This window comes from Diabrotica undecimpunctata, chromosome 4, assembly GCF_040954645.1.
Source record: "Diabrotica undecimpunctata isolate CICGRU chromosome 4, icDiaUnde3, whole genome shotgun sequence".
Classification (NCBI taxonomy): domain Eukaryota; kingdom Metazoa; phylum Arthropoda; class Insecta; order Coleoptera; family Chrysomelidae; genus Diabrotica; species Diabrotica undecimpunctata.
Window position 1 is genome coordinate 91,871,320 of NC_092806.1, and position 13,014 is coordinate 91,884,333.

Consider the following 13,014-nt stretch of genomic DNA (forward strand, 5'->3'; position numbering starts at 1 on the left):
TGAACAATTTGACAGAAAATGTATTGAGCTAACGGACACTAAAAGTAATGGTCACCAAAATAACAAACGAGGAAGTTGCTCAAGCCTTTCAAAAAATAAAGAAAGGTAAAGAAGTTGGACCAGATGATATCCCCGGAAATGTGGAGAGCTTTAAGAGAAACATGAACAAGTTGGCTAACAGGTCTGTTTAATTATGGAATTGGGACAATTGCTAGATAAATGGAAAAGCTGTATACCACTATTTGTTTACATAAACAAAGAGGCAAACAACAATGCACAAACTACAGGGCCATAATACTACTTAGTCACACCATGAAAATATGGGAGAGAGTAACTGATACGCTTAAATGGTATTCATTGATCTTGAAAAGGCATATGATGTTCTGATGCAGAGGTTCTGCGGTAGGTATGTGAAGATTGTGACGGACAGGTATGAGGGAGTAACAATTAGCATAGAAACAGGTGTGGAAGACACTTATAAATTTTATGTGAAAGTAGGATTGCATCAGGGCTCAATGCTTAGTCCTTATTTATTCTCATTAGTATTGGATCAGATAGCAGGAAAACTACAAAAGGACAAAAACTGGAACAATGGGGACAAGTTATTGACGAAAAAAGGTTTAAAATTTAGTAGGACAAAAACACAGTATTTGGAATGTTCATTTAAAGATGGAGTTACCAATACAAATAAAATGGTAAGTTCAGATGCCGAAACGATTGTAAAAAGTAGTGGTTTAGTAAAGTAGTAGTAGTAAAATAGTAAAGTAGAAAAGTATCTAGAATCTGTATTACAGAGTAATGGGGAAATAGATGTGAGATGCATGCAGAGTTAGAGCGGAATGGATGAAGTGGAAGGAAGTGAGTGGTGTGTTGTGTGATTCACAGAAAGATTCCAATGAAACTAACGGCAAAATTTTATAAAACTGACCAACTGACTGACTACTGACTAAAAAGACCAAATATGATGTACGGAACTGAATATTGGACATTTAAAAAGAAAAAGGAACAAAGATTGCATGTGAATCTTTGAATCTCGAAAACCGTTAAAATTATGGTGGTTAAACCCATATGATGTAAAAATATTGTTTACTCATATTTTCTAATTGAAATCGCTAAGTTTCTTTGAAAAACAATTCGATTCAATTTCATATTAAGAAGTAATTACTATTTTAATAGGAATAAGCCACAATTGAAGTTTAAAATAAGTTTATTGACGTTTCAATTTCCACTTCGGAAATCGTTCTTAAAATACAAAATCGTTTGTATTTTGAGAACGATTTCCAAAGTGGACATTGAAACGTCAATAAACTTATTTATCTCAATATTTATTACAACTTAACACAATAAACTTCAATTGTGGCTTATTCACATTAAAATAGTAATTACTTTAAAATGCCACAAGAAAATAGTTTCAGAACAATATTTCATATTAAGAATCATTCACGTGGAGTCCCTATAATAAAATGTAAAATAATAAATAAAATAATAGTTATGCCGTTGTCTGAAGTTATGCCTCTGTTGAGTAAATTTAGTATTATTTCTCTACTATTCTTATATATTTGAAGTTTAAAAGTTCCTAGATTAATTCTGTTTTATTGTCACTGTGATTAAGACCTTCATGGATTGAACAAAAAGTTCGATATACAAAAAGATACAGTAAATAACCGTAACATAGAAAATCCTTTACCTATCTATTTTTTTTATAAAAATTAGCAATCACGTAAAATTTGCAACAGACATAAACAAATAACCGAGTCAATACTAATTAAAAAAGAAATTGAAAAGAAAATAAAAGCAAATAATTAAAGTAGCGACGTTAACCTATTTATACCAAATTTATAAGTAACTCAAAACTTATAGCGAAAATGAATTGGAAAAGGCTAATAAATATTGCAACTTAATATGAAAAAAAAAATTGAATAATAGTATTAGTATTAATTTGTTTACTTACATAATTTATTGAATCATCATCAGGCCGAACTGCATCCTTATGATTTTTCATTTTTTCTATTAAATTTTTATAAAATCCGTAACTAAAATAATCACTTTTAACAACTAAAGGTTCTAAAATGAACCAAAGACACTGTTTGGCCTTTGTCAGTTCCTGAACATCGTCCCATTTGGTCAAATGTGGATCATGAGCCAATATAGGTATAGCAAAAACAAGCATGTAATCCGGTAAAATGTGCGGTAACTGGCTTAGAGCCTTGTCAGCTTGTCCTGTGCCGCCCATAGTCAAAGATTTTACATAGTCTCTTCTTCTATTTATATCTGCTATCATGTAGTTTTTTATGGTTGTACGCAAACGGTTTTCCGGTTCTCGGCCGGAGAGAGCGTAATACCCCATAAAGTCCAGAGGTAGACACTTATTTGGCAATCCTTTATTTAATCCTAAAAACGTGATATATTAGTTATATAATACAAAAAAAAAACACTTTTTGATCAAAAATAATCAAAGGACGATAAGTACAACAGACAAAAATTATGGAGAAAGTAAAAACGAAATAGCTGGTGTAATAGGTGCATATCTGTAAACAGAACGTACTGTGACACATACTAAAAGATACCTAGATGATTTGAGTTCATTTACCAGTAACATTATCAACAAATAAAACCTAAGAACGAACCAGATTTACAATGATGTATATATTTTTTAATGTTTGACAGCACGGTAACGTCGGTTTATATTCCCAGACCACTAATAACTAGACGTTTCACGCAGGTAGCTCAAGGTCAAACTAAACTAAATGTCACTTGTAGTACAAATACAAATCTTTTGATGTCGCTATACTCTGCAGTTTAGGTTTAGAACAAAACTAAAAATTATAATTGCCAATTGTCAGTGTCAGTAATTGATTAGCATGGTTATTATGCGTCTATAATTATTGTTTGATTTGATGGTTATCATTGCAAATTGCAAAGAAATCAAACTAATCGTGGTTTAATATATCTAGGTTATTGTTAGCATTATCCTCAAATCATTTTCTAAATTACAAATCACTTACCTCAGTAGTCTGTGTTTTAAACGTTCATGGCGCCTGGCGTTCAAATAGTGTTTTGCAGATTAATAATAATTAGTTAAATATGGTTTTGCACAATAAATGTTGTATCGTACAATGTACCAATTCGTCAGCAATTAGACATGCCTTTCCAAATTCTGATAAAGATATTATACGATTTAGGAAGTGACTTGGTGTTATAAAAAATCCTAATTTAGATTTGATGAATGCCACTACAGTTTTTAAAACAAAACGAATATGCCACAGGCACTTTGAAAATAAGTTTGCTTCTCCATGGAGTAATAGATTGTATCCAAATGAAATTCCCGAGAACAAATAACTGATTGATTTTAGATTCCTCTTCTAATGTACATCCCATTTCAATGTTGTGTGCGGAAGCAAATGTAACAGACAATAAGTAACCCTGATATGTAATTAATAAAAATTATTTTACTTGAAGTGAATCATGGTATAAATTATTATATTAACTTTTTTTTTTAGTTGAAAGTCCTTCGACAAGTAGAGATGCACAATCTACACACATGTTTCAATCATTTGAGATACCCCATTGTAGTAAGTATTGGGAAGATAACAATTAATAATTTTCCAATTGGTTACTATTTTATGAAACTTTTTAGTTGCAGAACACAATTATGCACAGTTACCAAATGAAAAGATTTTAATTGTACAAACTGATAAGAGTAGGGATTTAAAAGGTAATTTTAGATAAAATTTTATATTTTGTATTGTCATCAGCAGATTTATAAACATTCTCTAAAATTATTAATTATAACATTAACAGTTTGCTTAACCTTCGGATAGTGATACTAGAGTTTTTTATATGTTTAGTTGCTTACGTGTCATTGACTAGCTGGGGCTAAAAACTAGAAATAGGAGCTTGCCTGTGTTCCTAATCTCCCATTGCTAAAATCTACAAAGATATATGAAGGCACTGAAACATTCTAGTACTTACAATAAATTGTTTAATACTCACATCAAAAAACAGTCTAATAAGTCTCTCACGCAGTAATGCCACTACACGAAGGTTAATATAATGAATATATTTTGCCTTGTAAGGATTGAATAAAGAAATTAACATCACTTTACTTTTAGGTGTTTCCCTTAAGAATATCACACCGCTGAAAATATTGCAGCAGTGTAAGATATCAAGAAGTACAATTACCCCTAAAAAGAAAAAATTATATGGAGCATTAAAACAACTACACCATAAATATTCTTTGGAAAGAAATAGTAAAAAGTCTTTTAAACAGAGACTGAAGTTAAATAGTTTTATAAAGAAAATAAATTGGTTGATCTTCAGAACATTAATAGAATGGCAGCCATGCTAATTCAAATTCAGTACAGAGAGAGCTGTAAAGCAAAAAAGCTAAGACGATGTAATCTTAATGAGAAATATTTAGCTTTGTCTTTATAAAAACAAAGTGATCGTTCATATAGTATTTTTTCCAATCTATTTATCTTACCCAGTAAGTCTTCATTAAATAGACATCTGGCTCAAACTATTGGAGTCCCAGGAATTAATAAGTTAATATTTGAGTCACTAAAAGCAACAATATCAAAAATGGAAGGAATGGATATGCTATAGCTATAGCCTATAGCTATAATATTTGATGAAATGGTAGTTATACCAAGTCTTCATTACGATGAGCGTAGTAGGTGTATAGAAGGCTTTGAAGACATGGGAGATGACAGAGATTCATATGTAGCAGATCATGTTCTAGTTTTTATGGTAAGAGGTCTAAGAAAACCGTGGAAATCACCTATTCCATACCAATTGTGTAGCAGGGGTGGTACAAAAACCCTTCAAATTAAAAACATATTGGTGGAAGTCATTTCTAATTTCTTAGAAGCCTCAGCCTTCTATGCAATAAGATCTGTTTTGAAGGAAATCAATTTAGCATCTTCCAAAATAACATATTTTTCTTTGTTCGAATCTTGATATTGTCTTTTTTTTTTGGTTCTAGAACAACTGCCCCAATCTGATGTTGTTTTTAAATTTCAAAAAAGTTCAATACAGTATCTTTTTGGCTTCAGTAGAATAACATATTGCAGAAGCTAATTGAAAAATCACGGGAGTTTAACTCTTCCCTCTTTATATATTTTAGAAAGTGTTTGCTTAATTCGTAAACACCTACACGTTTTTCCAGTAAGACCTAATCATGACTACTCCACCAGAAATTCAACCTTTGATTTGTATTTACTGAACCCGTAAAGAAATCTATATTATATTAAGCAAAAAAATTATACAGCCATCTCCCTTTGACTCTTAAATCTGCAACTTCTTTCCTAAGTTCCGTAAAAGGGCAAAAACCTATCTATTTGAAAGATATATATTATTCAGTAGAAGAGTTTCTGAACAAATAGTATCACATACAGCAACTTAAACTATGCAATTTGCAATTTATTTAAATTTTGTAATATATTGTGTATTTTATTATCTTTTTTTTTGTGATATTGAGGATTTATGCAATTTCAGTAAATTTTAAATTGTTTTTATTTTTCTGACTTTTTGTAAGCTTTGTCCATAAAATTGTACAATTTTCAGTGGTAATAAAGCATATTTCTATTGTATTCTAAATTTATATACAAAGTTGTTTTACAGGTATTAAATAAATTATATTTTGTCTTATTTTTTCGTAAATGGTACTGTATATATTTGAATTTAAAAATAATTTGCACATTTTAAAATTTCAAATGCAATTTTTTTTTAAATATACCTAATTATATTTAAATATTTTAAGCTTTATTTAAATTTTCCCACAAAAATTAAATTTTTGAAATTCCCGCGTAATTTTTCGCTTGAATTAGTTCCGATGCAAATATCTTGGAGCGCTGAATTTCATGTCCAACTAAAGTATTGTGAAGCATCTAGAGGTAGGTGATTTTTGTTTATATTCAAAACGAGAATTATCTGTTAAAGTGACCCTAATAATTTTACAAGTAAAATGAAAAAATTAAATTCTAATTCTAAAGGAGGTAGATGTCTGTATTTTCTGACATACATCGCCGTTTGGTCCAAAATGCAATATAATTAAGTTTAAATACTGTTTAAAACGCGTGCTACACGGCAAATGTTGCGACAATAGCTGAGATTAAGAAATTAAGATAATTTATTAGTGTTTAATTAAACTTACAGGTCTATACGGGAAAATGTAGTCTAACATCATCCTCTTCTATGAAATTGGAAGAAAATTTGAATATAAATTATTGGAAGCCTCTACGGAAATAACTATTGGTTCTATACCCTTATCTGTGCAGTTGTCCAAAGCTACATTTTCCCTTCTCCTCTCTAGTTTCTCCAGAAATTCACGAACATCTTTCATTTTAAATTTTTTATTATATCTCTTTACACTCCTATCTCGTGTCACTCAACTATTTCATCTCATCAATATCTATTGAATTGTGATCTGAAATTACCTTTAAAGTTATTTTTCAGGATGACATCTTCAAATACATATTCATATTCTTTAGTTAAACAGTTTCTTTTTTCAGCCTTTCTTCAAGAAACTGATGGAAATGTTTTTGTTAGTCGAGAATGATAAGCGGTATTGTCCATACAGATTACAGCATTTCTTGGAATAAACTGGAATATTTGTATAAAATGTGTTTTCAAAAACATCTGCAGTCATTTCTTCATTCTGTCTTTGGTCGATGTAGACTTAAACTTTAGTAATTCATTTTTAAGATTCTCTATACCGACATGGCAATTTTTCAACTACCGTATACGTTATTCAGTACGTTGAACAAAGATAACACTTAATTTTTGAATATGAGAGGCAGTCACCATGTCGAAGGAGTAAGTGCGACTTTTAAACAGTGTTGCTATATTTCTGTTACATCTTTCGTTCTAAAATTTTAGTCGGATACATAAGCATAAAATACTACATACAGTTCATTGTAGATTTATTATTGACCCAAACAAATTTAAATAAAGTAGCCATGTAATTGTTATTTTCTAATCGATTCTATCAATTACATAATTAGTTAACAAAGAACATTGATTTAAGGAATTGATGTGTGGCAACAACGCATATTCCTCTGAGGAGTTGTAAACTTTAAAGCGATGCCTTCCTCCACAGTAAGCCTAGATACATCCGATGTTATCTGAAGTTTTTAATAATTGATCGAACTATTTTCTCTGTCGGAATTGGGCGATTCTCAAAAGCAGCAATAAATAACTGTATTATTTCTACAATAGAATGGTTCCCATAATACCATTTCACCATTTGACTCTTTTCTTCTCGAAAATATACGCTTGGCATGTTATTTGTTTTTAACCTTTGACCATCACAGCTAAAAATCAAATAGATATACCATAGACCTGTTGTACAGATAATTTTTCGACTGTTCTAACAACCATTCAAATTTCGTCATTTTGTGTCATGTGGAACAATTTCACCCAATCATGTCAACATTAGACTGATAATTGCATTCAGTGCAATTTTCAATCCCTATGACAACACGATCGAGTTTGACAACTTCATCCAAATAAATTTCAAAATGTCACATTTTGATGTGAATCAAGAACACCACAACAAGATTATAAATATTATGCGTGGTAATAGATCTTCTATAGTAGAGAACAGCAACGAATCTAATGTTAACTTAAATTTTAAAAATTGTACTTTCACTAACAGTACTTTTAATAAATAAATGTTTCGTTATGATTTTTTTTTTCGAAAAATTATCCGCCGAATATCCCTCGGACATTGATGAATGCCTCATAATTTCATGACAAATTTCTCAAGCTCGTTGCTTGGTAACAGCACTCAGCCTTCGGCTTCGTTCTGTTACCAGGGAACGAGCTTTCGATTGTCATGAAATTATCTCGTCTGTTATCAATGTCCTAGGGATATTACTACTGATAAGCACCGGCTACTCTTTTGAGGGGAAATCATGCATTCGTAGAGAGGGAATCGTTTATACTATATGTCTATTTACTGAAGTGCGTTATTTATTTAGCTCCCGCTGTTGTCGCACATTAATTCTTCAATTCAGTGTTCTTTGTTCATTAATCAAGTAATACTAGAATCGTTTAAAAAATAACAGTTACATGATTACTTCATATCAGTTTTGTTGGGGCAATATTAATTTTCATTCTACAATAAACTGTAGTAGATTTAAATATTATTTTACCCTCATGTATCCGACTAATATTTTAGAAGGAATGATGGAACAGAAATTTTGCAACACTATTTAAAAATTAGACTCGCTACTCCAACATGCGTGTGTATTGTGTCTCACTCGTATTCAAACAATTAAGTGTTATTTTTGTTCCACATACTGCATCAAGTATACGGTAGTTGAAGAATTGCCATATAGGTATAACATACAATATGCATTATTATTAGATAAGCCTTCTATAAAGGCTTGATGACTCGTTTAGATACTTTTGTCTTGTCTTATAATCGAATGTCCTTCGCTGATCTATGGTAAATCTAGATTTGTCTTCCCTCTTGCCAGTATTTTCGAATATATCTTAAATCTTGCCGTTTTTGACGTAATATATATTCGTTCTCGATTAATTGCGGTTGTCTAATTCGCTGATTTACGATTTTGCTTCTCCCGAGAAAAATTAAATTTGTCTACTTAATATTTTCTATGAAGATTTTTATCCTAAGTCAGCCAATATAAATATATGTCCTTCACAACCCTTAGTATGCTATCAAAGGTTGTTAAAATAAAAGTCATGTACTTTTCGTTTGGTCGTTACATTTCGTCTCATATTTTGCATGCGTTCATCAATGTCATACGATTTTCTTAGAGTTTAGTACAGGGCTTCCCAAACTGTGCGTCGCGATACCCTGGGGTGTCGCTGCGTTTTCCCAAGGGCGTCGCGTGTCAGCGCGGACTTTTAATCAGGAAATACATTTATTTGATTTTAAATGAGTATAAAATAAATGTATTAATAAATAAATCAAATAAAAAATATAACATCAAGTCGATAGACCCTTGAATTATACGAAATTATTCAAAAAATTGTTCAATCCAAAAATTATCCGATGGTCCACGAAATTATCCTAAAATCTTATAATTATCCCGACATTGGCAAAACTGAAGTCGAGTGAGCGCCGGGCGCATTCTGTTTCGCCGGTCGGCTCCCCTCCCCGTGTTCCTTACTGTCGCGCGTGTTATGTCATATAGTCAAGCTTTTGTTTTGTTTTATTACGTACGCAGAGTTTTTTGCTATCAACAATGGATACTTAAATTCAAAAGAATAGAAAACGAAGTGAAGAATCAGGAGCGAGCAGTAATTTTAATTTAAGTAAAAAGAAGAAATATGATGACCACTATTTGGATTTTGGATTTACCTGCGGTAAGGGAATGTAGAACTTCCACAATGTGTTGTTTGTCACAAAGTGTTGGCGGCTGAAAGTTTGCTTCCTAATAAACTAAAACGGCATTTGGAATCAATTCGCAGTCATTTACAATATAAGCCAAGAGACTTTTTTGCAAGAAAATTGCGAGAGCTAAAACATCAGACCACGGCTTTGGTTTGAAGGGCATCAATTCTTACCAAAGCATTGCTCGCCTCTTACATGGTAGCTTACCGTGTTGCCAAATGTAAAAAACCACATACGATCGCTGAGGAACTGATCTTACCTGCAGCGGTTGATGTGGTAACAGTGATGATTGGAGAATCGGCAGCTAATAAAATAAAAAATGCACCTCCTTCAAACAATACGGGTTATCGCCGTATTCACGAAGAATTACCAATGGCGGAAGATATTAATGAGCAAATTGTGCGGAAACTTTCAGGTTTATTTACCATTCAACTGGACGAGGCGACTGATAGTAATGATGATGCTCAATTGATATGTTATGTACGGTACATACAAGAAACAAATATATATGAGGATTTGTTATTTTGCAGAAAAATATGTAAAAGTTGTGAAGCTACTGATTTATTCGAGATTTTAAACTCATATATGACTGAAAATAATATTAACTGGGATAACTGTGTAGGCGTGTGTATGGATGGTGCCCGAGCGATGCCTGGATAGTATGGAAAACTACAAGCTCTCATCAAAACCAAGGCTCCAGTAATGGACACATTGTGTCGTACTTATAGAGACCTTAGCAGCTAAGAACGTTACATCCGAATTAAATGTTGTGATGGATAGAATTATTAAAGTGGTGAACTACATTAAAACTAGACCCGTGAAATCAAGACTTTTACATAAGCTTTCTGAAGAAATGGGACCGAGTACACATCTTTAATTTATTATTGCAACTCTCGTTGGCTGTCCGAAGGCAACGTACTCGCACGTGTATACGAATTAAGAAATGAATTTTACACGTATCTACATACAAAATCACATGATGATGCGCAGAACTTTATTAATTTAGAATTTATAATAAAATTAGCATACCTCTGTGACATATTTAACAACTTAAATGATCTTAATAAGTCTTGCCGCGAGAAAATACTCATATCCTGCAATTGGCAGATAAAATTACTGGGTTTCAGAAGAAGTTGCTCTATATAAGAGAAAATTAGAAGATCAAGAACTTGACTGTTTCCCTCCTTTACAAGGTATTCTACAAGAAAAATCGATAGAAATCCTTGATCCCTCTTTAAAAAATAAGTTTACACAACACATGTTATTATTGAGCGAACACTTTGAAAAATATTTTCCCGAAGATATGGAGCAATATGACTGGATCAAAAACCCTTTCGTGTCATCCACGCCATCGACACTGTCAGCAGAGGAAGAAGGACAACTGACAGAATTGTCCTGTGATTCCAGTCTAAAGTCAATACGACAAGGACAAACTGTTTGAATTTTGGAGCTCACTTTCTCATGCATATCATGCCATCAGCACTGCTGCATTAAAGGTTTTATTACCATTTGCGACTTCGTACTTGTGCGAAACTGGCTTTTCTGCAGTTGCAGTAATTAAAAACAAGTACAGGTCAAACATAAACTTAGAAAAAGAAATGAGAGTGACAATTTCCAAACTTGAGCCCCGGTTTCATAAGCTGTGCTCAAAAAAGCAAGCACATCCCTCCACTTTTCATTTTTGTGCCTATGTTTTTTCGTTCTTAATTTCTAATAAAAAATATAAATGTTCAAATAGTGTTTTTGTTATAACTATAACCTGTTACTAGGATAGTACTAAAATTGGTAAGTATTATTGGGGCTTGGGTTGAGGGGGCGTCGCAAAAAATAGCAAAGTCCCAAGGGCGTCACAGTACAAATAAGTTTTAGTAATGGTTTAGTATATATGTTTTTTAGAAGAAACAGTTCTATTTTTTCTGTCTCTAAGAGACCTGTTAATAGTCGATTAACGAACTCCTGTCTTATTAGTGCAGGTTACCATGAAAAGCAAATGATTAACTATTGCTGTCGGCGTCCTCTGGAAACGTATTTGACAGCCAATCCTTCCCACGGTAGTATAAAAAAAATGTAATCCTATATGAAACCCACCCGCAAAATTTTCGATTTTTTTTTGCAAGATTGTCAAACTGGTCAGATTTTTTATCGCAATTTGACAAAGCGGCTGCAGATTTTGGACCAGACCCGACAAAGGACATAGCCATATGTCAAAGGACATAAGAATGTCAAAATTACTCCAAACTTGCTCCAAAATTTTGGGATATTCTTCGGCATCACAAAAGAAGATTCACAAATTTTAGCAAAAAATATTGACACAACCTCAGAATTCCATGTTCTTCTTAAGGTGCCTTCTCCATTACTGAAGGTTGGCTATAACTACAGCAAATTGCTCTCTATCTTGAGCTGTTCTTAGTATCGAATGTGTGTCCATGCCTGTCCAGTCTCTTACATTCTTCAACCAGGTGCATTTTCTTCTTCCTGGACCCCCTCTTCCTTCCACTTTCCCTTCCATTATAAGTCGTAGGAAGTTGTATTTTTCTCCTCTGTAAATATGTCCTAGATAACTCGTTTTTCTGTTTTTTACAATATTTAGGAGTTCTCTCTCAGTACCCATTCTTCTTAGCACCTCGTTGTTGGTCACGCGCTCTGTCCAAAATTCCATAAAACGCCAAAAATCGTTTTTTGGCCATAACTCGCTTAATTTTTCAGCAAAATAGATTTCTTTTTTTTATTTAAGGTTTTTTGTGCTCTACAAAAATATTTGAACAAAAATAAGAGTTGGAGGGAAAATCAAATTTATTTGAGCGTTTGAAAATTTTAAACGCCTATAAAAAATACCATAATTTGGATAGCTCGAAAAAAATAAATATGATGTTACTAAAACTATGTTCCAGAATTTTTTCAGAATTTTAAAAGTGGTACAAGGCAGTTAAAAATCGAAAACCGGTTTTTTGCCGTTTATTGAGTTACATTTTCAGTTAGAGATGCGCTACTCTCTTGAAAGTTATTTGAGTAAATAGCTGATATCAATACCAGCTTACTTATTAGAACTAGAGTTTATTTAAAAGACGAAATTCTGATTAGAATTGTCACGTCGGTTCTCCGGCGTTTTCACCATTTTTCCGGTTTTTGAGTTATACCTTTAGTTAGAGAGACGCTACTCTTTTGAAAATCAGTTGACATCAATACCTTTAATTTGGATCCCAAAATGATTCATTTTGATTATTAGAACTAGAGTTATCATAATTTTAAAAGACGAAAATCTGATTAGAATGTTCGGTTTTCCGATATTTCGCCAATTATTATTCAACTTACTTTTTTCAAAAACTGAAATCAAGACCTTAAGTTGAACCCTAGATTTGGCCCTGTGAACCAACCACTTAAGCTAAGCAACACGAAACAAAAATTTATTAATTTAATAATTTTGATTTTTTACTGGCATTTAAAGTCTGAAATATATTTTATCGTATGGAGATTATCGTTTCCACACAGTATGAATTTCAGAAGTTCTGAAATTTTTAGTTCTGAGGCAGCAGTATTCAGTACCCAAAATAACTGAAAAATTAAGTATTTTTTTAGCGTTGATGAAGTATCTGACAGTTATTCAATCTGATATGAATTGAAAACTACAGTTAAGTTTATCTTAACTAACA

The 13,014-nt window shown here is 32.2% G+C and overlaps 1 protein-coding gene across 2 annotated transcripts in view; it reads right to left on the reverse strand.

The window, feature by feature from the left end:
- pds5 (cohesin associated factor B pds5) overlaps positions 1–13,014 on the reverse strand; it is a 214,996-nt gene that overhangs the window by 71,914 nt on the left and 130,068 nt on the right. For both annotated transcript variants that reach the window (XM_072529909.1, XM_072529908.1), the window contains exon 5: positions 1,952–2,391. In XM_072529909.1, coding sequence (XP_072386010.1) covers positions 1,952–2,391 — 440 coding nt within the window. The remainder of the gene's footprint in view (positions 1–1,951; positions 2,392–13,014) is intronic.